The 25,207-nt window shown below is 43.5% G+C and overlaps 1 protein-coding gene across 4 annotated transcripts in view; it reads left to right on the top strand.

Moving 5' to 3' along the window:
- WHRN (whirlin) overlaps positions 1-25,207 on the top strand; it is a 127,591-nt gene that overhangs the window by 22,852 nt on the left and 79,532 nt on the right. For all 4 annotated transcript variants that reach the window (XM_083721697.1, XM_083721695.1, XM_083721698.1 and 1 more), the window contains exon 2: positions 15,794-16,009. In XM_083721697.1, the coding sequence (XP_083577823.1) occupies positions 15,794-16,009 (216 nt within the window). The remainder of the gene's footprint in view (positions 1-15,793; positions 16,010-25,207) is intronic.

The raw sequence follows: 25,207 nt of genomic DNA on the forward strand, positions 1-25,207 counted from the left end.
GATAAACCAGAGATGGATAATGTGTGGACCTCCATATGTTGTTGGACTGCAGCTTCCATCATCCCTGACCATTAGCTATGTTGGCTGGGCCTGATGGGAATTGGGAGTCCAACATTGTCTGATGGGCCAAAGATTCCCCAGCCCTGGCATTTGATTTATCCCCATTACAGCAAGCATCCACCTGGCTGGCTAGGACACATTCATCTGCCTGACCACTATTTTTCAACCAAGCATTGCTGTGTTCTCAGAGCAGCCTGTTGCAATCAACTCCAGTGCAAGCAACTGAAGTACGGATCCATGATTTCACATTTTGCAGAAGAGCATCTTCACCTAATCCCTAAAAGAGAAGGGGGGGGGCAAAACAACAAAATGAAGCCCAAGTAATAGAAATACATCAAAGCTCTGATAGAAAACCAGCTGAGCTGCCTCTCAGTCTAATAGGTTTATGTGCTTCTTCCTTCTCTCTGCCTGAGCAACTTCAAATGTGGACCATGCCAGGCTTAGGTTACTGAAAGATGAAATATGTTCTTTGGAGGGCTTATTTTATTTTCTTGAGATGCATTTACTTTGCAGTGTTCTTCTGGAACACTTGTCTAGCACACCAATTATGCCAAGTTGGCGTCTCTCTCTCTCTCTCTCTCTCTCTCTCTCTCTCTCTCTCTCCTTTCGTGACTCAAATCTCCCAGTAATTATTTTAATGTTCCCTTCGCTTGGCTGCTGGACGGAGTGACCTTTTTAAAAACCCAGCAGCCGTCAAAAAGAGTGTAAAGTGCCTCAGCTCTGGCACTGGGGGGACCTCATTGCATTGCATCAAGGGACACACACAGTGGGGGAGATTTGCAGGTCTAAGCAGCCTGGAACTAAGGGGCCTGACAAGAGAGATTTCAAGGAAATGCTTTGCCCCATTGATCAATGAATCGATCAGGATGGTTGACAGAGCTAACAAGGCTGAGCTAATGATCACCACTGCCCTGTGTTTATTTGACTAGCCTAAAAGGGTGGTAGCGTTTATTATTTTTAAATGCCTAATATGATCAGAAGGTCGCCGGTTTGAATCCCTGCAATGGGATGAGCTCCCGTTGTTTGGTCCCTTCTCCTGCCAACCTAGCAGTTCGAAAGCACATCAAAGTGCAAGTAGATAAATAGGTACCACTCCAGCGGGAAGGTAAACGGCATTTCCGTGCGCTGCTCTGGTTCGCCAGAAGTGGCTTAGTCATGCTGGCCACATGACCCGGAAGCTGTACGCCAGCTCCCTCAGCCAATAAAGCGAGATGAGCGCTGCAACCCCAGAGTTGTCCGTGACTGGACCTAATGGTCAGGGGTCCCTTTACCTTTACTATTCTGAAGAACAAAAAAAGAGCTTGCCAGATCAGGCCAGTGGCCCATCTAGTCCAGCATCCTGTTCCCATAGTGGCCAACCAGATGCCTGTAGAAAGCCCACAGATAGTACCTGAGCACAACAACAGTGGTCTCTCTGCCTGTGGTTCCCAGCACTCAGAGGAAACCACACACTATTTTGCTCCTGGCACCATGCATCATCTTCTATATGACAATCCAGATTCAACAACAAAGTCATTTAGAAGAGGTGCATTATTAATAAGCTTAAACTAAAACCTTCTCCAGCTGACCAACCTAACTCGACAGGCTGGCGCTTAACACACCAGCCATCTTAAATATATAGTAACAAATGTCACTGCAGTTTGGTTTGTAGCATGACCAGACTGGAGCAACGGAGCAGTCTTTAGAAGAACTTAGAGCAGGGCCTTCACAGTAGCTGCCCCTATAACAGGCACCCATGATCTGTACTCAGGCAATTGAAGGTATTTTTGTTCCCAGATGGATCAATGGGTCTTACGCTGTGGGTGTTTATTTTGCATTGCTTTTTGTTGTTGTTTTGTTTTAAATATATCTGCAGGGTTTTGTGTTGTTCTTCACTGTTTTCTTTAAACTGTTTCTTTTGTACATTGCCTTCAGATGCACGTGTAGAAGGCAAATGATTGTGATGATGATGATGATGATTTCACACTGCCAATGAAGACTCCCCCAGCCCACCTTTATCCCTTCTATATTCCACCACCCCTCCTCTCCTCTCCTTTCCCTCTATATGCTTTCTTCCTCTTGGCTTTGATCGTTTTATAAAATTGAAAACTTCTCAATACAAAATGAAAGGGACTTGACATCAACTTAACCACACAATAAGATGAAATAATATGTCATTTCCCCAGCCCCCACTGGAATACATTTTGAGAGATAATAGAGCTGCATCATGCAGAAATAATTCACAGCTGAATGTGTTATTTGTTCATCTCCATTGCAAAGACTGAAAGAGTCTCATTACCTTCTTCCTAGCCCCAGCCCCACCCAACACTCAGGAAAATTATGCTCCTTTATTGCAAAGCTGCCTCTGTTGATAATGTACGTTAACTGGCACTCTTCAGTCTTGGGTCATTGACCAAGTGGTTCAAGCAGCACCTGCCCAACTTTGATAGCTAAGACATTTTTTAAAAAATAAATTATTATATCTGTAGTACTGGCAACTAGGATAACCTTTTATACGTCATCAAAAGACAGGAGTTTTATCAAATACACATACCCAAAAAGCAGAGAGGGTAAGACATGGTACTGATATGCATTAAAATATGAATTTGCTATGTGAAATTAGAAATGATCACTATGATTTAAATTAAAGATACATATTGCCATAGCAGGGAAGAACATGACCAAGTGACCTGTGTGCCAGCTCAGCCTGCTGTCCAGGTGCTGCTAATTGTTAATGAGCAATTTCAAAGCCCCTGCTCTCACTTAACCATATCCATTCATCCCTATACTGCTTAATGCCAAAATAGGCTTCTGAATGGTTTGTAAACTATAAAAAACCAGGTGCACTAAAATTAAAATAGAAACATCCACAATTAAGACGCTCAGTCCCATTATATTGCATTAAAATAACACAGCAATTAAAAATAGGATGCTCAGGATGAGAGTTCAGGGGAATGGCTGTGTAGATGGGTATGTCTTCAAAGGCTAGCAGAATGCCAGTGCAGATGGGGGCCTCAAATTTTTCGGCAGGGAGTGCATTCCATAGCACTGGTGAAAAAGCCCACTTCCGCATTACCACAAAATGATAATCATACCATGTCAAGACAAATTGGGTTTTCAGGGCTTTTTGCGACCTGGTGTGTCCTTATAGGCCTTTGGAGTAATCTTACTGTATTTAAGATACAAAAGGAGGCCGGAGGGCACTCTTGAACCACAGTGCCTAGTCTGCCTGGTTTACTGAGTGACAGCAGTGCTGGTGATGCAGGAGGCAAGACTATGAAAACTGCTTGCCAGAGGCCCTAGTTTTCATCCTGCCTCCTCAGTGCCTTACGAGCTTCTAATCTAGGATGCACTCAGTGTAAAAAAAAGGTTGTACTCCTATGCACATACCATCTATTCCCACTTTATCTAATACATTTTTATTACACCAGGGGTTACACCTAGGACCTTCTGCATGCAGAATGATGCTGTACTACTAACTACAGCCTTTCCTGTCTGGCATTACACAGATCTGTCAGCAAGGAAAAGTTGTCCCTGGATGAGGAAGTGGTTCTGGAGCAACCCTACTCTCCACCCCACTTCTCTGCAATGCTTGCCCTTCTTGAAACATTTCAACCATTCAATCCATGGTTACTTCTGTTTGCTTCCTTCAGCCAAGTCATGCTTCAGACTGGCTCTGTTGCTACTGCTGCCGCCACCACTGCTACGGGAAACTTTTTTCTTAACTGTCTTTCTTTAATTGGGCCCAGAGGGCACAGTGCCATGGTTGTTCAACCTATTACAGTTCACCTGTCTCCTCTAACAGAACAAAAAACACCCGTAGGCAATGCAGAAGCAATCAGATGCAAAAAGAAGAAGAAAGCTTTGAAGGCTGGGCAAAGCATTCCATGGAACAACACAGATGGAAAGGACCTCAGAGATTGTTCAAGGGTTCTTCCAGATCAACGCGTTGAGCATTTGCCTTGATCTGCTAGCACAAAGCTTATATGGAGGGTAGAAAAACACATCGTAGGGCTGTACATAGACACCCCCACTTAATCAGTTTTTGGGTCTGATCTGCTGTTTTGGAGTGACCCCAATTCAACCTGGGACAATCCATGATTGACCCAGCCCAGGCCTGGGACCCAAACAGACTCACAGACCTTGCACAGTGTTTAATTAAGGTTTAAAACATGTGTTTGAGAAGAGGGGAGAATGGAGACTCAGTTGTGTCTCCTTCTCCTTCCCTCCCAATTACATATTTCAACCCTAATTAAACATGCAGTTGGAAGGGGGGGCTTGTGTCCTAGAGCACAACCCCCTCGACAGCACCAAATTGCTGTGGATCAGTAATGGCTATGTTTTACTTCCACTGTCTGAGGCATTATGCCCTACATTCCTATACTGCTCTCTCTATGCAGCAGAGCATTCAACTCACTTTCTAGACTATTTCAATGACTTTCTAGATTTCTCCCAGAATGGAATTTTGCTGAAAATTAATATGCAGAAATGCCATGGGGGGGCAGGATGTGAAAGTACTTGGAGGGAGTAGGGATGCCACAATATCCTCACCTGACTCCCTGCAACTTGAAAGTGGACTGGGACAGGGGGAAGGTTCCTTGCTGCTTAGAGAGAGGGTTCCATCCAGGGATCTGTCTGTGAAAGTTGTTTCCAAGTTGGGGTCTTGGGCCTGGACAAGTCGAAGATCACTGGTGCAGACAGTTCTAACAGAACACTAAGTAGCCTGTTGCATTTGGCTATGTGATGACATTACAAAGCCAAGTCAAAGAGAGGATAGTGTTCATACCTTCAGTCTGATTGGGAGAAAAGAATCACCCTGTCTTGTAGCACAACTCCCCCCCCCCCCCAATTATCTGCTAAACAGGAGAATATATTTTGCAGAGAACCTTTTCTTCTTCTTTCCATGCAATACATCCTAGGGCAGAGCTTTCCAAACTGTGTGTCGGCTACAGAGTGTAGGTGTGTTGTGCGAATGCTCCCTGCGCTTCTCCAGGAGGTGGACAGTGGGTAATTTAACCTCTGGTTTGCTAGTACAGTGAAATTAAAGGACTGCTGACTGTTAAGTCCAGTTGCAGATGACTCTGGGGTTGCAGTGCTCATCTTGCTTTACTGGCTGACGGAGCCAGCATTTGCCCACAGACAGTTTCCGGGTCATGTGCCCAGCATGACTAAGCTTCTTCTGGTGAACCAGAGCAGCGCACGGAAACGCCGTTCATCTTCCTGCTGGAGCAGTACCTATTTATCTACTTGCACTGGCATGCTTTCAAACTGCTAGGTTGGCAGAAGCAGGGACTGAGCAATGGGAGCTCATCCCGTCATGGGTATTCAAACTGCTGACCTTCTGATCGGCAAGCCCAAGAGGCTCTGTTGCAAAATGAACCATGTCTAAAAAGTGTGTCACCAACATGAAAAGTTTGGAAAGCTCTGCCCTAGGGTTTTATCTCAGAGAAAGGCTACCCAGGCCACATGCAAGTAAATGAACAAGCACACTGTACTCTCACTGCATGCACATTTCATTCTGAAAAAGGCTAACACCATGATGCCTCCTGTGTATTCATTGTGCTTGCCCCATCACTCAGTCAGTGATTTAGTTTGAATGGCGTTGCTGGCAGAACAAAGTGGAAAGCTTTTCCTCATTCCCACAAGCCTTTTATTGCTTGTAATGTGGGAATGAAATCGTTATGCACAATGTAAGTGGATGCTTACCTCCCTTTTTGTTGTGAGTCCCGTTCTTCAAATAGATAGTGTGCTCCAGAGTCCATTGTGGTTAGATCAAAGAGGTTTTTAAGGGGAAACAAAAGTGCTGAGCTGTAGTTAAAGCTCCTTGTATCCCACTGTGAATAGCTGTAGCATTACCACAACCAAGTGAATTGGGCTAGCCGCTAGATTACTCATTTCATTATGAAGAAGAGTTTGGATTTGATATCCCGCTTTATCACTACCCTAAGGAGTCTCAAAGCGGCTAACATTCTCCTTTCTCTTCCTCCCCCACAACAAACACTTTGTGAGGTGAGTGGGGCTGAGAGACCTCAGAGAAGTGTGACTAGCCCAAGGTCACCCAGCAGCTGCATGTGGAGGAGCGGGGAAGCAAACCCGGTTCACCAGATTACGAGTCCACCGCTCTTAACCACCACACCACACTGGCTGAGTGTGAACAGGCAACTTCAATTACTTTACTCTGAGCAAAACCAAGCCTTATGAGATATTTAGGTATGTTTGGCCTGGAGAAGAGATGAGAAGACTGCAAGGTAATATAACACCCATCTTCAAATATCTAAAGGGCCATCAAATGGACCTTGGCACAAGCTTGCTTTATGCTGCCCTTGGGAGTAGGACTTGAATCAATGGTTTCAGATTATAAGAAATGAGATTCTGACTGAACATTAGGAAGAATTCTCTGACAGTGAGAATTGTTTGGCAGTGGACTCCCTGAGAAAATGGTGAACTCTCCATCCTTTTATGTTTAAAAATAGGTTGGATGACCATGTGTCAGGAAATCTTTAGTTATGATTCCTGCATTGCAGGGGGTTGGGCTACTAGATGATTCTTAGGATCCCTTCCAACTCTACAATTCTGTATAAACCTACTTGTATGCAACCCAATAGGTAAAGGTAAGGGGCCCCTGACCATTAGGTCCAGTCGTGACCGACTCTGGGGTTGCGGCGCTCATCTCGCTTTATTGGCCGAGGATTCCGGCATACAGCTTCCGGGTCATGTGGCCAGCATGACTAAGCCGAACCAGAGCAGCACACGGAAATGCTGTTTACCTTCCCGCTGGAGTGGTACCTATTTATCTACTTGCTCTTTGATGTGCTTTCAAACTGCTAGGTTAGCAGGAGCAGGGACCGAGCAATGGGAGCTCACCCCGTCGTGGGGATTCGAACCGCCGACCTTCTGATTGACTAGCCCTTGGCCCCCTGATATAACCCACAGCGCCACTCTACAATTCTGTGTAAACCTACTTGTATGCAACCCAATAGGTCTACCTGTGAGTAAATTTTAGTTGGCTAGAACCCTACCAACACACAGTCATCCTTCAAAAGTGTCACTTCACTGAATTTTGCAAGGCTGAGTAATTTGTACAAAAATGCATATACTGTGGTAAAGTGGAAAAAATGAGGAACCAAAATGGAGAGATTTCCCTGTCCCTCAGCAGTACTGAAACCAGGGTGTGGAGAAAAGGGTGGGCAGAGAAAGCAACATGAGCAGCAAAAGGCAAGTAACATACTGACATGTTGACAAATGCTGAGCCAAAACTGTTCTAAAACAACAAAATCAGGAGGCAGTGACAAGCACCAGCTTAAAATAAGATTGCTCAAATTCATGGAGCTAAAGACTATCAATGGTTACTAGCCATGATGATTATGTTCTGCTTCCATGGAGCTACTCATTTTTTTTAAAAAAAAATAATTTTTATTAAATTTCCATTTACCAAATTCTATCATACAAATTATTCCAAATTATAACAATACAAATCATAAAATCCAAATATTTTGCCTAATTATAAATTTTTGTGGGGGGTACCCATGCTTCGAGATTGGTAGGAGTCCAATCATCTTTTATTCCTGCTGCTTTGATGTTTACAATATAGTCACAATCCTGTCTTCCTCCTTGTCGTTACCCTTTTTCTTCTCAATCACCTCCAAGTTGTCTCCACAAGTGAGTTGAAAGAAACTCCATGGAGCTACTCATTGAGGCTTCTGGTTGACCTCTGTGAGAACAGGATGCTGGACAAGACATGCCTTGGCCAGATCCATTAGGCTCTTATTATGCTCTTATGACTTCAGCTCTCATCATGGTCAGTGATGTATCAGTGATTGGAACTGCAGTCCAAACTAACCGCAAAGCACCACAAGGTTGGGACTAGATGACCCACATGGCGCACGCACCCTAAAGCTCCTCCTGCTCTAGGGTTCTTATGATAGCTCATATCCACATCATGCATCAAAAGCACTATGATATCACCTCAGCAGTCATGGAAAATCTTGGCAGGTTTAATTTGTTAAGGTTGCTCAGAGAGGTAGGTTTGTGAGGTCAGCACCCTCAACAAACTGCAGTTCCCAGGATTCCCTGGCGGGAGATATAAGAAACCTTTAAATATACAGTGGTACCTCGGGTTACATATGCTTCAGGCTACATACGCATCAGGTTACAGACTCCGCTAACCCAGAAATAGTACCTCGGGTTAAGAACTTTGCTTCAGGATGAGAACAGAAATCACGCAGTGGCAGCGGGAGGCCCCATTAGGTAAAGTGGTCCTTCAGGTTAAGAACAGTTTCAGGTTAAGAATGGACCTCTGGAACAAATTAAGTACTTAACCCGAGGTACCACTGTACAGTGTGGATGTGACCATACTGTCGCCACACACCCTCTTATCCCCCAATTTTACTTGTTATAAGGGAAAATTCATATGTTGCCAGCTCCTTTCCCAAAGTTGCGTATAACTTAACAAGAATGATATAAAACAAGTGTTGTGTGTCCCATTGAGGGGGTAGAGTGCATACACTTAGGAACCTGCTCTGGAAAAAGGACTGGCCAGTTTTGTTATGCCACTGGGTTGCATTCCATTGCCGTGGCTCGACACCTACCAGTGGGAGCAGTTATTGACATAAATGGATCTATGTGAAGGATGGTGTATGTCACAGTCATTGATTGCAGCTAATAAAATGCTGTATTGCAAATCAATTTAATAGAGCCCCAAGCTGTTCTCTGTCAGTCTATTTCTATTTATGACTCAGCAAAGTTAAAGCGAGGAAAGAATGCTATTCTAAAAGTGTACTTTCCTTCTCTTCCTCTGCCATTCCCAGCTTCCAACTCTTCTTTCTTTCAGAAAAATGAGGCAATTTACTTAAATCATACTAGGCTTGAAGATAATTAAATGATTGCATTAGGAAAGGATTGATCGCCCTTATGAAATCTCACTGGCTTCTTTGGCTCTCATTACTCCTAACTGTACATCCTGGTGATTATAATCTATTAGCAGACAACTTGCTATTTATGAAGGGGAGGCTGTATATAGAAGGAGGGTTTGCAAACTGGATAGATGCTCCTGGGTGGAGTAGTGCAATGCTTTGTTATGCACATAGGCACACTTGCGTCTCTGGGTGATGCTGGGGGGGCACCAAGTCTCATTACTGAGGTGAAATACCTTCATGCCAGGAGTCCCAACTTGGCCCAACTGTGGGTGCCTGGAGCCATGGGTGCCATTTAGCATGCTCAACAACTTTGGGTCTTCCTTTCCAAAATAAGCTCAACAACTTTGCTGAAGCCTCCCCCAAAAAAGCTCAACAACTTTGGCTCACCCCCCCCCAAAGCTCAACAACTCTGGCTCAATTCAATGGGGGGGGGGATCACTGACAGTTTATTTATAGTAGGAGATCGCAGTCTCTTGGAAGTTGGACATCCCTGCACTAGTCTATCGGTTAGAAAGAAATTGCATTAAGGTTGCACTTTTCATACAAAAATGTTTTCCAGAGAGCACTAAGGGGTTTCTTTATTGGAATCAGCAATATGTAACTTGACATCTCATATATGTCCCTCATTGTCTTGGTGCTTTCCAGTCTGCACTACAGGGGATCTGAACCGCCAGCAATACAAATCTGCTTTGAGTTAGGCAAACAAAGTGATAATCACTTCAGCAGTATCTGAAGGCAGGGAAGCTTTTTAAGGTTTAATGTTTTATTATGTTTTTATATATGTTGGAAGCTTCCCTGAGTGGCTGGAGCAACCCAGTCAGATGGGCAGAGTACAAATAATAAAATATTATTATTATTATTATTATTATTATTATTATTATTATTATTATCATCATCATCATCATCATCATCATCAAGGAGATTGAAGAACTCCCCTGTGAGGAAAGCTTAAACATTTGAGGATTTTTTAGTGTCCAAACTCTTTTTGAAGAGGGCCAGATTTGATGAAGTGAAGGGTCATGGAGGCTGACCAAAGGGCCAACCAAGGCTAGAGTTCTATGAGGATTACAGAAGGGGGGGGGGTCAGACTGTGCCTTGGCCAAAGGCCTGATGGAACAGCTCTGTCTTGCAGGCCCTGCGGAAAGATGTCAAGTCCCGCAGGGCCCTAGTCTCTTGTGACAGAGCGTTCCACCAGATTGGGTCCACTGCCGAAAAAGCCCTGGCTCTGGTTGAGGCCAGCCTTATCTCCCTGTGGCCCAGGATCTTCAATATGTTTTTATTTGAAGACCGTAAGGTCCTCCGTGGGACATACCAGAGAGGCGGTCCCGTAGGTATCAGGGTCCTAGGCCGTATAGGGCTTTAAAAGTTAAAACCAGAACCTTAAACCTGATCCTGTACTCCACCAGGAGCCAGTGCAGCTGTAGGAAAGTAGGGAGCTGCCTTGTATCAGGCCAGACTATTTCACCCCTCTTGCTCAGTCCAAGTGTAGCTATCGTGTTGTCCTTCAGATGTTCTTGGACCTCATTTCTGAACATCCGGGACTACTGTCCATATTGGCTGGATTTTGGTGGAAGTTAGAGTGCAACAACATCTGGAGGGCTACTTCAATCTCCCCTACAGCAGTTCTTCATGATCTCAGCTGGAGAATCTTTACCATCACCTGCTAGTCCATTCTCTTGGCTTGAGATGCTATTTATTGGACTGCAACCTTCTGCACACATAGCAGATACGCCACCATTGAGCTGTGGTATCTCCCAAAGCAATGTAGGGGTTGGGACTAGATTACCCTTGGGGTTCTTACACCTCTGCAGTTCTATGATTCTATGAAAGCAGATACTGTACCAGTAAGCTATAGGCTTAATGCAGTTACACTGGCTTTCCTTCCTGCGTATTTTCTGTTGCTAGACTTCCCTCCTCAATGTGTCAGACCCATGGCTATAAAGCTTAACTTTCTTACTCCTGTACCCAGCATTTCGCACACATCCCTCTTGGCATCAAAAAGAGAGGCTCCCACAGGGTATTTGGGGTTATGAGAGAGAGGTTGATGGCCAGCATATTTGCTCAGGGTGATGTGTACCACACAGCCACAGGAATATTTGTGGCCAAGCATAAATTGGAGCCATTCCTTTTGACCTTTTCCTCCTGCAGCTATTTTTCACTAAGAATGTGGAGCGCACTGTTCAATGGCTAAGAAAATGACCTGCAGATATGTCCTCCCCTTCCTTCCTTTTCTTACCCTTTTCCATCTGATAAATAAAGTGGGTTTTGTAGTTTGCTGTCACTCTAAGCTGTTCTCCAGATGCTGGAACTAAAACGGGTCCTGTATGCCATCACCCTCCACCCCCAAGTGGAGCTACACATGGTCAGAAATAAGAACATAGGATGAGTGCTGCTTTGATCAGAGGGAATGGTTATCTAATCCAGAATCTTGTTCTCGAGGGGACCAACTATTTTGCCCCAAAATATTGTTTGTTTATTTGTTACATTTATATCCCACTTCTTTTGCCACGCAGATCAAGGTGGAGGACATAGTTCTCTTCCTCCCTACTTAATCCTCACAACAACCCTGTGAAATAGGCTAGAATCTGAACCGAATGATACAAAATTGATAAGGATTGATTAGGGAAGCAGTTTAAAATATGTAAAGGTGGGTGCAATTATCTCAAATATTTATCTCAAATTACGTTTTTTCTAAAAAAGTAAAAAATAAATAAATTTCCCAGCTGTTTAACTTGCTACCTTACAAAAACCCTAAGTAAAAGCATTCTGAAAAACAGACGTCATTTTTTTCACATCTAATTGCCATTCTACTCTATACTGTATAGGGAGTGGGTTGGGCTGGTTTAGCATGAGAAATTAAAGGGCTATTTAGTAGAGGTAAGCAAATAAAAATAATGAGCTCAGCTTGGAAGCAGTGGTGAAGTGAATAAGAAGAAGTAGCTCAGGCATGGGCAAACTTGGCCCTCCAGATGTTCTGGGACTACAATTCCCATCATCCCTGACCACTGGTCCTGTTAGCTAGGGGTGATGGGAGTTGTAGGCCAAAAACAGCTGGAGGGCCGAGTTTGCCCATGCCCGGAGTAGCTTGTTTGACTGGTTTGCTTTCCTTCCTTCTCTCTGACTCTCTGACTCTACAGCCCATAGAATCATAGAATTGTACAGCTGGAAGGGACTCTGGGGATTATCTAGTCCAGCCCCCTGCAATGCAGGAATAGGCAGCTGTCCCATACATGAATTGAACCTGCAGCCTTGAGAAACATCAGTATATGCATGCATGCATGCCTCTCTCCCATTAATAGCAAACTCAGCCGCTGAGTGTTGACAGGAATGTAGCCATAACAGGGTCACTTAGTAAAAACAAGAGGAAGGTGTCAGCACACTTGGGGAAACCCTAACAATTGCAGAAGTACTAAAAAATATTTAGGAGTGGGAAAAGAAACCTCAAAACAGCTGCCCACTATCACCTTTATTGTTTATTCTGGTATGGGAAACTTTGTGCAGAAGTATAAAAGAAAATGAAGAAATTGTTAGGGTTTGAGTTGGACATCAGATATATAGATTTAGGGCTTTTGCAGATTATGTAGTACTATTTGCTGATAATCCTTTGGATAATATGAAGATAGTATTAAGGGAGATAAAACAATTTGGAGACCTAGCAGATCTTTACATGAATTCTGGCAAAAAATCTGATGCATGAAGAGAAAAAGGCAAAATGGGTATTAGTGTGGAGAAAAAGGTGAAATATTTGGTTAACAAATAAAAATTCATTGCATTTTCAGAATAACTATGTTAAAGTATGGAATGAGGTGAAACAAGACTTATCAAGATGGGGAAGGATGAAAATCCCATTACAGTGGTACCTCAAGTTACAAACGCCTCAGGTTACAAGCGCTTCAGGTTACAAACTCTGCTAACCTGGAAGAGTTATCTTGAGTTGAGAACTTTGCCCCAGGATGAGAATGGAAATCGTGTGCCGGTGGCGCAGCAGCAGCAAGAGGCCCCATTAGCGAAAGCATGCCTCTAGTTAAGCACAGTTTCAGGTTAAGAACAGACCTCCGGAACGAATTAAGTTCATAACTAGAGGTACCACTGTACTAGGAATGATCTTAGCTGTTAAGATAAATGTAATACCAAATATGCTATTTTTATTTCAAATTATACAGATTATTGGTAATATGAGCTGCTTCAAACAATGGCAAAAGGAGATATCTGATTTTATCTGGCAAGGGGATAACTGAGGATTAAATTTATAATATTAACAGTCCTTAAAGGAAAAGGGAAGTTCTCGCTGCCAGATTTAAAACTGTAATATGAAGCAGCCTGTTTTATATGGCCAAAAGAGTGGATATCTTTAAAAAATGCAAGACTGTTCGATTTGGAAGGGTATGTAAGGGATTTGGAAGAAGATACAGATGGCATGCGTATCTTTGGTATGAAAAAGTTAAGGGCAGTGGCGTAGCGTGGGGGTGCAAGGGGTGCCGGCCGCAACATCTGGGGGTTAGGGTTAGGGGGCGCAAATCCACGGGTTAGGGGGTGCAAATTACTTGCCTTGCCCCGGGTGCTGACAACCCACGCTACGCCACTGGTTAAGGGTACATAAGGAATTTGTGGACCATTGTATTCAGAGAAGTATTTCAGGAGTTTGATCCAGGTACAAAAAAATTATTAGAAAGGAAAACTCTATTATGGCTTTCTCCTATAGAGGCAAGTGCTCAAACAACAACAAAACCACCACTATCCAGGTGGGTTGAGGTACCTATAAAGATAAACTTATCTCTGTGGGAGGTAGATGGAAACTCAAAAAATAGGACGAAATACAGAATTACATGACAAGCTGGTTGCAATACCATCATATTGTTTAAAATTGTTTAAAAAGGTGTGTTTTAATGACAAAGGTCTGACTTTGAAATGAGGTTCTGGGAAAATAATGATAAACTAATATCGAAATTGTAGAAACTGCTGTTAGAATGGGAAACAAAAGACGAGATGGTGAAGTCAGCAGTGATACATTGAGCCAAAGATCTAGGGCACAACAAAGAAATGACTGCATGGGAGAGACTTTGGAAAGTAGATTTGAAATTTACTGCATGTTATACCTTGATCGAAAATTATATGAAAATGATGTATAGGTAGCAACCCTGTTAAATCTGAACCCAGGTTTGTGGTTTCTCTCACTTCAGACAAAGCACAAGCTGTAACCAAGATCTGTTATTGGCTTACTGCTTATGTTTTGTCTGAGGGAGACAAACAGGGAATTGTGGTTCAGATGTCATGTTAGCTCCCAGTAATGCAGCAGAAGTAGGAGAGGAATGAGCAGCCACAATTTCTTCCCTCTAAAGCAGCACACTTCCTCACTCACGTCATTAGTGCTATGTGCAAAGGGGGCCTCTGTGCATTTGCAGGTGCAGTCTGAAGATGGTTATGATGCCCTTGTGGAGGACAACATTTTTTAAGAAGAAGAATATTTGCAAAAGAACGCCATTAAAAAAAAAAATTCTTTCTACCAGGGAGGGCAGGGGTACAGTCTTGCCAATACCCAGCCATCTTGAGTCCCTTTCATTAGAATTCCTAATTATGTCCTTAAATGCATCCTTTGCTGACTGATAAGTCTCATTGATTCAGAAATGATTGCAGTGCATTTAGAATCCTGGTTAAGTGTTCTGTTGAGAATGGAACAATGAAAGTAGTCAGGCAGCAGTCCCAGGAAACAGGCATCAAAGAAAAGAGTACTTCCTGTAACTAGATAGAGATTTGCATCTCCCCCAACCCAGCCCCCACCTACTGTACATCATTGTGTGCTTCCCCAAGCAGCGAAGAGTTCTAGGGCAGTGCGACCTGGCTTTAGTTTAGGTTTAGAGACAGCACTGGAACCTCAAACATATGAGCATAGCATAAATAGAGGCTAGCATTTTAAAAATTAGGACTGTATATCTAATTTGTCTAAACCGCCAAACTGAAGTAGGCTGATTTGGGTAGAAACAGGCTTGGTGAGTTGGGTGGAGGTAGCCATGGGTCATCCCAAGTGAGTCTGGACCTCCCAGAAAAATTGGGGGCTGTCAAGGAATGGGGCACTGGATGGGAAGAAGGAGCTATGCTGCATATACCTGTTCCCTCAGTTAATTCAGTGCCAGACCTGTGTTGGAAGTTCCCTGGGAGAGCCCTGCCTAGGCTGAGGGGGGCGGGTCTGGGCCTCGTATCAGTTCAGGTGCACAACCCTAATGGAAGGGTCTTGGGGAAATGGTTGTGCAAATAGAAGAATCTCTGTGGAAGCAGGGTCATTTTCCTTGCCCAGTTCTGATAGTCCTCCTGTTGATTTGAATGTACTTACTCGAATATAATATGTAAATACCATAAGAGGGTAAAATTAAGTCTTTGCCCTCACTTTCTGAGATCCTTTCAATTGGAAATGCTGGGAACTGACCCCGAGGTTTTCTGAACTCAAAGCAAGGATTCTATTTCAGATCTATGATTCCTCCTAAGGCTATATGAACGTCTGAAGCTTCTGCAAGCCACTCCTTGATTCATCTACTTCAGTAGGATATACATGAGGGCTTGGGAACCTATGGCCCTCCAGATGTTGTGGGACTACAACTCCCATCATCCCTGATACTGACTGTGCTTGCTGGTGATAATTGGAGTTAGAGTCTAACCTAGTCTGCAGGCTCCCCACCCTTACTGTAGGTTTTTCTGTCAATGGAGATTCCTGGGGTTGAACTGCAGACTTTTAGCATTCCTAGAATTGGGCTTGACCCATGATTGGTATTGGAGTTCTGCTTTCCTTAAATTGCCTCTTGTCTCATTGAGGACCTTGGTGTCCATTTCTTCCTCAATGTTTCCAGGCACTCAAGGGCTCAAAGAAGCTGAACCTCTCTGTCCACTCGGTGGGGCGGATCCCTGGTGGCTATGTTACTAACCACATCTATACCTGGGTGGACCCCCAGGGGCGGAGCGTCTCTCCACCAACTGGCCTGCCCCAACACCAGAGCAGTTCTCTACACAAGGACAGTGAGAAAAGGAGCCACCTCCAACTTCTGCAAGAAGGGGACGAGAAAAAGGTGGGTGATGCAAAGACCAGGGAAGGTGGGCAGTGAGCACTGGAGCCCTTCTGTTTAGTATGCTATATGCCAGGGGTAGCTAACATGGTCCTGAAGGCACTGGTGGGCCTATGGCACCTGTGAATGGTCTCAGTAAATACCCATTCAAAAATACACAGTGCATAAGAAATGCTGCCCCTGCTCAGCTGATTTTTTGCACTTGCTCAGCCTCTCCTATGTTGAACACACCAATATTTCCTTGGGTGCCAGGACTAGACACCCTTCCTTCCTCCCTTTCACTCTGAACAGAGGAGAGGTGCAAAGAGCTTCTCCCTGGGAGCAAGTATGGAGGTGGTTGGTGGAGGTCCCTTTTCCCCACTGGTGACAAGGGGGCATGCTCACACTATTTTGTGAAAACAAAAAAAAAAATCCTTCCAGTAGCACCTTAAAGACCAACTAAGTCAGTTCTTGGTATGAGCTTTCGTGTGCATGCACACTTCTTCAGATACGAAAGCTCATACCAAGAACTGATTTAGTTGGTCTTTAAGGTGCTACTGGAAGGAATTTTTTTTGTTTTGACTATGGCAGACCAACACGGCTACCTATCTGTAACTGGAACTATTTTGTGAGTCTCTCTTAAAAACAGAAGCTATTTTATGACTAGCATCCACATTTTAATTTAATTTAGAATTTGGAGTGGCCTTAATGTTGCCTTCCTATATTCTGCAGCTAGCTTTAGGACACATCAAGGCAGTACCCCTAACAGGAAAGCAATGAACTGACATCTTCCCTAACCTGGAGCCCTTGACATTTTGGACTACAGATCCTGTCAGTCTTGTCAGTTGGGGCTGATGGGAGTTGTAGTCCAAAACATCAAGAAAGGTGCCAAGTTGGGTAAAACTGAGCTGACCCTTAAGAAAAATGTACTGCTTGTGGTTCTGAGGTGTCCATATGTACTTAAATACAAGCATGAATTTCCTCTTTTCCTAGCCTTTGCAAACTTTGCCGTTCCCCTTATCTACCCAGGACCTCTCTCTTGAGCATGGATGTTACAGTTGCCTTGGCTGCATAAGGAAAAAGAGTTCACCACTAAGACATTGGACTGTTCCATGGTCAGGCATAGATTTTTCCTGTTTCAATCTGTGGAGAATGACCTCCCTTAAAACAACAGTATCTACCCCATCTTTGCAACCTCAGCAGCAGCTGTGTCTTTGTACTTTAGGGGCCAAATTTGTTGCCACCTACCCTATAAAAAGTGGTTTGCACAACCCAGTACAGAAGATAACAACACAATAAAATTGTAACAATTAACTGCACACTATTAAAAATCCAAACAAAAAAATTCCTTCCAGTAGCACCTTAAAGACCAACTAAGTCAGTTCTTGGTATGAGCTTTCGTGTGCATGCACACTTCTTCAGATACACTGAAACAGAAGTTTCCAGACCCTTCTATATAGTGAGAAGGTGGGGAGGGGTATTACTCAGAAGGCTGTTGGGAATGGGTGATTGGCAGATAGCTGTGATGAGCCTGTTGACGACTCTTAACGACTGCAATAGGTCTTACAGGAAGAAGCAAGGGGTGAAAAGGTGAAAAATGGCTTTGTCATGTATAATGAGATAAGAATCCAATGGAAACCATGGAGAAACCTGGCCTGAACAAAGACCTTGGATTCTTATCTCATGTCTCTGGTTTCTTATGAAAAGTACATTTAAGTACCTTCTTAATTTCATTATAAATCATTTCCCAGAAGGCTTTAATCCTCGGGCAAGTCCACCAAAGGTGGTAAAAGGTACCTTCAGTCGCGTTACATTTCCAACATTTATTATTGGGCAGATGGTAAATTTTTGCAAGCTTGACTGGGGTCATGTACCACCTATAAATCATTTTCATAACATTTTCTCTTAAGGCATTACATGCCGTGAATTTTATACCGGTGGTCCATAACTGTTCCCAGTCAGCAAACATAATGTCATAACCAATGTCTTGTGCCCATTTGATCATAGCTGATTTAACTGTCTCATCTAGTGTACTCCATTTCAGCAGCAGGTTATACATTCTTGACAAATTCTTAGTATTGGTTACAGATAGGTAGCCGTGTTGGTCTGCCATAGTCAAAACAAAAAAAAATCCTTCCAGTAGCACCTTAAAGACCAACTAAGTCAGTTCTTGGTATGAGCTTTCGTGTGCATGCACACTTCTTCAGATACACTGAAACAGAAGTTTCCAGACCCTTCTATATAGTGAGAAGGTGGGGAGGGGTATTACTCAGAAGGCTGGTGGGAATGGGTGATTGGCAGATAGCTGTGATGAGCCTGTTGACGACTCTTAACGACTGCAATAGGTCTTACAGGAAGAAGCAAGGGGTGAAAAGGTGAAAAATGGCTTTGTCATGTATAATACCCCTTCATGGATCACTGCCTTGCCATGGCGAAGGGGCTTGAAGAACTCAGAGAAGCTATGAACTATGCCGAGCAGGGCACCCAAGATGAACAGGTCATAGTGGAGAGTTTTGACCAAATGTGATCCACCTGGAGGAGGAACCGGCAAGCCACTCCAGTATCCCTGCCAAGAAAACTCCATGGACAAAGACAACAGGCATATAAAAGATATGACGCTGGAAGATGAGCCCCTCAGGTCGGAAGGCGTCCAACATGCTACTGGGGAAGAGCGGAGGGCAAGTACAAGTAGATCCAGAGCTGATGAAGCGGCTGGGCCAAAGCCGAAAGGACGCTCAGTTGCGGATATGCCTGGAAGTGAAAGGAAAGTCCAATGCTGTAAAGAAAAATATTGCATAGGAACCTGGAATGTAAGAACCATGAACCTGGGTAAGTTGGAGGTGGTCAAAAATGAGATGGCAAGAATAAATATTGACATCCTGGGCATCAGTGAACTAAAATGGACGGGAATGGGTGAATTCAGTTCGGATGACCATCATATCTACTACTGTGGGCAAGAAACCCGTAAAAGAAATGGAGTGGCCCTCATAGTCAACAAAAGAGTGGCGAAAGCTGTACTGGGATGCAATCTCAAAAATGATATAATGATCTCGATACGAATCCAAGGCAGACCTTTTAACATCACAGTAATCCAAGTTTATGCACCAACTACTTGTGCTGAAGAAACTGAAATTGACCAATTCTATGAAGACTTACAAGACCTTATAGAAGTGACACCAAAGAAGGATGTTCTTCTCATTATAGGGGATTGGAATGCTAAAGTAGGGAGTCAAGAGATAAAAGGAACAACTGGCAAGTTTGGCCTTGGAGATCAAAACGAAGCAGGGCAAAGGCTAATAGAGTTCTGTCAAGAGAACAAGCTGGTCATCACAAACACGCTTTTCCAACAACACAAGAGACGACTCTACACATGGACATCACCAGATGGGCAGCATCGAAATCAGATTGATTATATTCTCTGCAGCCAAAGAAGGAGAAGCTCTATACAGTCAGCAAAAACAAGACCTGGAGCTGACTGTGGCTCAGATCATCAGCTTCTTATAGCAAAATTCAAGCTTAAACTGAAGAAAGTATGAAAAACCCCTGGGCCGGTAAGATACAATCTAAGTCAAATCCCTTATGAATACACAGTGGAAGTGAGGAACAGGTTTAAGGATTTAGATTTGGTGGACAGAATGCCTGAAGAACTATGGATGGAGGCTCGTAACATTATACAGGAGGCAGCAACGAAAACCATCCCAATGAAAAGGAAATGCAAGAAAGCAAAGTGGCTGTCCAATGAGGCCTTACAAATAGCGGGGGAGAGAAGGCAAGCAAAATGCAAGGGAGATGGTGAAAGATACAGGAAATTGAATGCAGATTTCCAAAGAATAGCAAGGAGAGACAAGAAGACCTTCTTAAACGAGCAATGCAAAGAAATAGAGGAAAGCAATAGAATGGGAAGAACCAGAGATCTGTTCAAGAAAATTGGAGATATGAAAGGAACATTTCGTACAAAGATTTCCATAATAAAGGACAAAAGTGGAAAGGACTTAACAGAAGCAGAAGACATCAAGAAGAGGTGGCAGGAATACACAGAGGAATTATACCAGAAAGAAATGGATGTCTCGTATACCCCAGGTAGTGTGGTTGCTGACCTTGAGCCAGACATCCTGGAAAGTGAAGTCAAATGGGCCTTAGAAAGCACTGCAAATAACAAGGCCAGTGGAAGTGATGGTATTCCAGCTGAACTATTTAAAATTTTAAAAGATGATGCTGTTAAGGTGCTACACTCAATATGCCAGCAAGTTTGGAAAACTCAGCAGTGGCCAGAAGATTGGAGAAGATCAGTCTACATCCCAATCCCAAAGAAGGGCAGTGCCAAAGAATGCTCCAACTACCGCACAATTGCACTCATTTCACACGCTAGCAAGGTTATGCTTAAAATTCTACAAGGAAGGCTCAAGCAGTATGTGGACCGAGAACTCCCAGAAGTGCAAGCTGGATTTAGAAGAGGCAGAGGAACCAGAGACCAAATTGCAAACATGCGCTGGATTATGGAGAAAGCTAGAGAGTTCCAGAAAGACATCTACTTCTGCTTCATTGACTATGCAAAAGCCTTTGACTGTGTCGACCACGGCAAACTATGGCAAGTTCTTAAAGAAATGGGAGTGCCAGATCACCTCATCTGTCTCCTGAGAAATCTCTATGTGGGACAAGAAGCTACAGTTAGAACTGGATATGGAACAACTGATTGGTTCAAAATTGGGAAAGGAGTACGACAAGGCTGTATTTTGTCTCCCTGCTTATTTAACTTATATGCAGAATTCATCATGCGAAAGGCTGGGCTGGATGAATCCCTAGCCGGAATTAAGATTGCCGGAAGAAATATCAACAACCTCAGATATGCAGATGACACAACCTTGATGGCAGAAAGTGAGGAGGAATTAAAGAACCTTTTAATGAGGGTGAAAGAGGAGAGCGCAAAATATGGTCTGAAGCTCAACATCAAAAAAACGAAGATCATGGCCACTGGTCCCATCACCTCCTGGCAAATAGAAGGGGAAGAAATGGAGGTAGTGAGAGATTTTACTTTCTTGGGCTCAATGATCACTGCAGATGGTGACAGCAGCCACGAAATTAAAAGACGCCTGCTTCTTGGGAGAAGGGCAATGACAGGCCTAGACAGTATCTTGAGAAGTAGAGACATCACCTTGCCAACAAAGGTTCGTATAGTTAAAGCTATGGTTTTCCCAGTAGTGATGTATGGAAGTGAGAGCTGGACCATAAAGAAGGCTGATCGCCGAAGAATTGATGCTTTTGAATTATGGTGCTGGAGGAGACTCTTGAAAGTCCCATGGACTGCAAGAAGATCAAACCTCTCCATACTGAAGGAAATCAACCCTGAGTGCTCACTGGAAGGACAGATTGTGAAGCTGAGGCTCCAGTACTTTGGCCACCTCATGAGAAGAGAAGACTCCCTGGAGAAGACCCTGATGTTGGGAAAGATGGAGGGCACAAGGAGAAGGGGACGGCAGAGGACGAGATGGTTGGATAGTGTTTTCGAGGTTACCAGCATGAGTTTGACCAAACTGCGGGAGGCAGTGGAGGACAGAGGTGCCTGGCGTTCTCTGGTCCATGGGGTCACGAAGAGTCGGACACGACTAAACGACTAAACAACAACAACAACAACATGTATAATGAGATAAGAATGTAACCTGTATAGAATGTATAGAATGTCCTGGGAGATTGAAGTGTTCTCCTACTGGTTTCTCTGTCTTGTGATTCCTGCTGTCCGATTTATGTCCGTTTATTCTTTGGCGTAAGGTCTGGCCTGTTTGTCCAATATAGAGAGCTGAAGGACACTGTTGGCATTTGATGGCATACACAATGTTAGACGATGAGCAATTAAATAGTCCCGAGATGGTATGTGTGATGTTGTTGGGGCCAGTTATGGTGTTGTCCGGGTGTATGTGGCAGCAAAGTTGGCATCTGGGTTTATTGCAGGCTCTGGTGCCAGTGTCCGTGTTAGGTCTGGTTGTAGTATTATTGTGGGTTAGGAGTTGTTTAAGACTGGGTGGCTGTCTGTAGGCAATGAAAGGTCTTCCTCCCAGAGCTTGAGAAAGAGAACTGTCATTGTCCAGGAGAGGTTGTAGATCTCTGATGATGCGTTGTACTGTTTTAACTTGGGAGCTGTATGTGATGACTAGAGGTGTTCTGTTATTCTATACAAGATCTCAAAGTAGCTGTTTTACTACAAAGGAATTTCAGAAATAGACTGGAAAGAGAAGCTGCTGAATTACAACTTATCACCAAACTTAAAACCATGGAGAAACCTGGCCTGAACAAAGACCTTGGATTCTTATCTCATTATACATGACAAAGCCATTTTTCACCTTTTCACCCCTTGCTTCTTCCTGTAAGACCTATTGCAGTCGTTAAGAGTTGTCAACAGGCTCATCACAGCTATCTGCCAATCACCCATTCCCACCAGCCTTCTGAGTAATACCCCTCCCCACCTTCTCACTATATAGAAGGGTCTGGAAACTTCTGTTTCAGTGTATCTGAAGAAGTGTGCATGCACACGAAAGCTCATACCAAGAACTGACTTAGTTGGTCTTTAAGGTGCTACTGGAAGGAATTTTTTTGTTTTGACTATGGCAGACCAACACGGCTACCTATCTGTAACTATTAAAAATCCAGTTAATACTTAGTTTAATTAACTAGTTCGACAAAACTGGTGAACTTGATCTAGTGATATCAGCTTTTCTAAACCTGACAGCCATTTACACCTCCAGCACTCTACTGCCACCCCCTTGCCTCTTAACACTCCCTTAGGTATTCCCACTGCATTCCCACCCCCCAGGTATGCAAGTGCCCACTATGGGAACCTTTGATCTACCGGTAAATGCCAAATCACATCTGCAACTCAGCAGGTAAAATATGTTCAAGAATGTTTCCATGGCATATATTCTTGCAGTGTATGGAGCAACAAATTAAAAAAAATTACCTTTCCACAACAGGCTAGTTCTAGTGCTATCCTTCTATAGGGTTGCCATATTTCAAAAAATGAATGGGGGGGGGCAAGTTTTTGAGCTTTTTTTTTTTTTTTACTTTTGCCCAAAGTTGTTTAGTTGTGTGTGTGTTTGTTTGTTGTTTGCAATATCTCAAAAAATAATAATACAATTTTTTGAGCTATTTTTAAGGAAATTTGCCAAAATCTAGTCTTCCAACATGGGTTGTCATACATCCAGCTTTTCCTGGACATTTAAGAGATTTCTGCCCAGACACTGTTTTCAAATGCCGTATTCTAGGTACGTCCGGGAAATTCAAGACATATGGCAACACTATACTCAAGCAACAAAAGAGAAGGGACCGCACCAACAGAACAGGTCGATGGGAAAGCTTTGCCAGAAGCAAATCCATTTAGGTGCAATTCATAAATTATTCCTCACATGTTGTAGGTATATTTCTTAGTGGAAATTATTCAGTAGTGAAATAGATGCAAAATTTGTGCCTTCTTTCATAACAATCAGTCACAGGAACATAGGAAGCTGTCTTATACCAAATCAGACCAATGATCCCTCTAGCTCCATATTGTCTACACTAACTGGCAGTGCTCTCCATTTTTCAGACCTAGGACCATCTGCATGCAAAGCAGCCACTCTCCCACTGAGCTAAGGCTCTTTCCCACTGAGGTAGGAACATATGAAGCTACCCTATTTGGAGTCAGACCATTTGGTCCACCTAGCTCAGTATAGTCTACACTGACTGTCAGTGGCTCTCCAGGGTTTCAGGCAGGTGCTCTTTCCCAGTCCTACCTGAAGATGCTAGGGATTGAACCTGGGATCTTCTGCATGCAAGGAAAGTGTTCTACCACTGAGATGCACCACTTCCCCAACTGGAAACTTAGGAAAGTGCCAAGTCGAACCACTGATGCATCTAGATCAGTACTGTTTACACCAGGGATGCAGAAACTCTTTCTCCCCATGGATCAGTTCTGTATGTACCTTCTGGGCCAGTTTTGACACTTAAAGCTCCTGAATGTTTCTTTGAAGCCACATTGATACCTGCCCCACTCCTGACATCTGGTATGTGTGGCTTTTCAAAAATGGCATTTTGAGCCAAATTGTGTATCCTACTGATCTAAATTTGGCCCATAGGCCACTCCTGCTCTGTACTGATTGGCAGTGGCTGGTTATGGTTTCAGATTGGGGTCTCTCCCAGCCCTATCTGGAGATGGCACCTGGCACCTTCTGCATGCAAAGCAGATGCTCTAGCCCTGAGCTATTGCGCTTCCCCATACATTAAAGCATGCAAAAATAATTTCACTTCTATATATCTTTTAAGATCAATATTCCAAGAAAGATTAATAGAATTCTGCCATCACCCACACATTTATCTCTTAGTATTTCCAAGTTTGGATAGGAAGGCTCTTGTTATTTGGCACCTGATGTACGAATCCTGTTGCAAAGATGGATTGAATTTCAGTGGGACTCTGATGAACATTTAATCATCCCCTTTCACATTTGAGACAATCCAAGATTATTTCTCACACATCACGTTAGAGTCATGAGTGAGTTCTTTTCGATTCATTTGCTTTAGATGGCTTGGTAAATACTAAGTAAAGGTTTTACAAATGCCAGTAATATTTCCTTTCGCTGTATTCTTGTTTTATGCCCCTGCAGAAGCCATCAAGCTTTCTGATTCCTGCCTGGAGAATAGAATTCTTTGACTGAATCACAGACTTAAAAGCAGAGTCTTAGAGTTGAATGACATATTCAGGAAGGTTATGTTTCTGTGGTATAGCCCTCAGAGGACAGGACTGAATATAGAAAGCCATCAGCTCAGCAGAAAGCATAGGATGGAAATATTCATATGCCATCTTTTCACAGCAAGGATCTGAGTCAACTTGAAATGCCACACCACCCTCATCTGCTTGTTAAAGTGGTATAGTCCAAAGAAGACTGTACTATGTGGTACATCTGTTGGATGTTAGAATGTTGCAGGGATGCTGCCTGCTCCCTTAGCTGTTCAGCTATCCACCATCTATTATCTGGGGGAAATGGTTTTTAACAGCACTCAGGACCTGCTTGTTGGCTTCCCATTGCTGCATCTTACTGACCACGGTGAGAACAGGATGGTGCACTAGATGTGCCTTTCTCCTGACTCTTATGTTCTTAAGCTTTGGAAGAGACTGGTTTCACTCCACTTTTCTTGGAGAAGGGGCAGCTGTAAAACAGGACTGGCCTGTGTTGTGTTGAGGCCACCAACTTGGGTGGC

The sequence above is a fragment of the Podarcis gaigeae genome, assembly GCF_964106915.1.
Source record: "Podarcis gaigeae genome assembly, chromosome: Z".
In the NCBI taxonomy this organism is placed as follows: Eukaryota; Metazoa; Chordata; class Lepidosauria; order Squamata; family Lacertidae; genus Podarcis; species Podarcis gaigeae.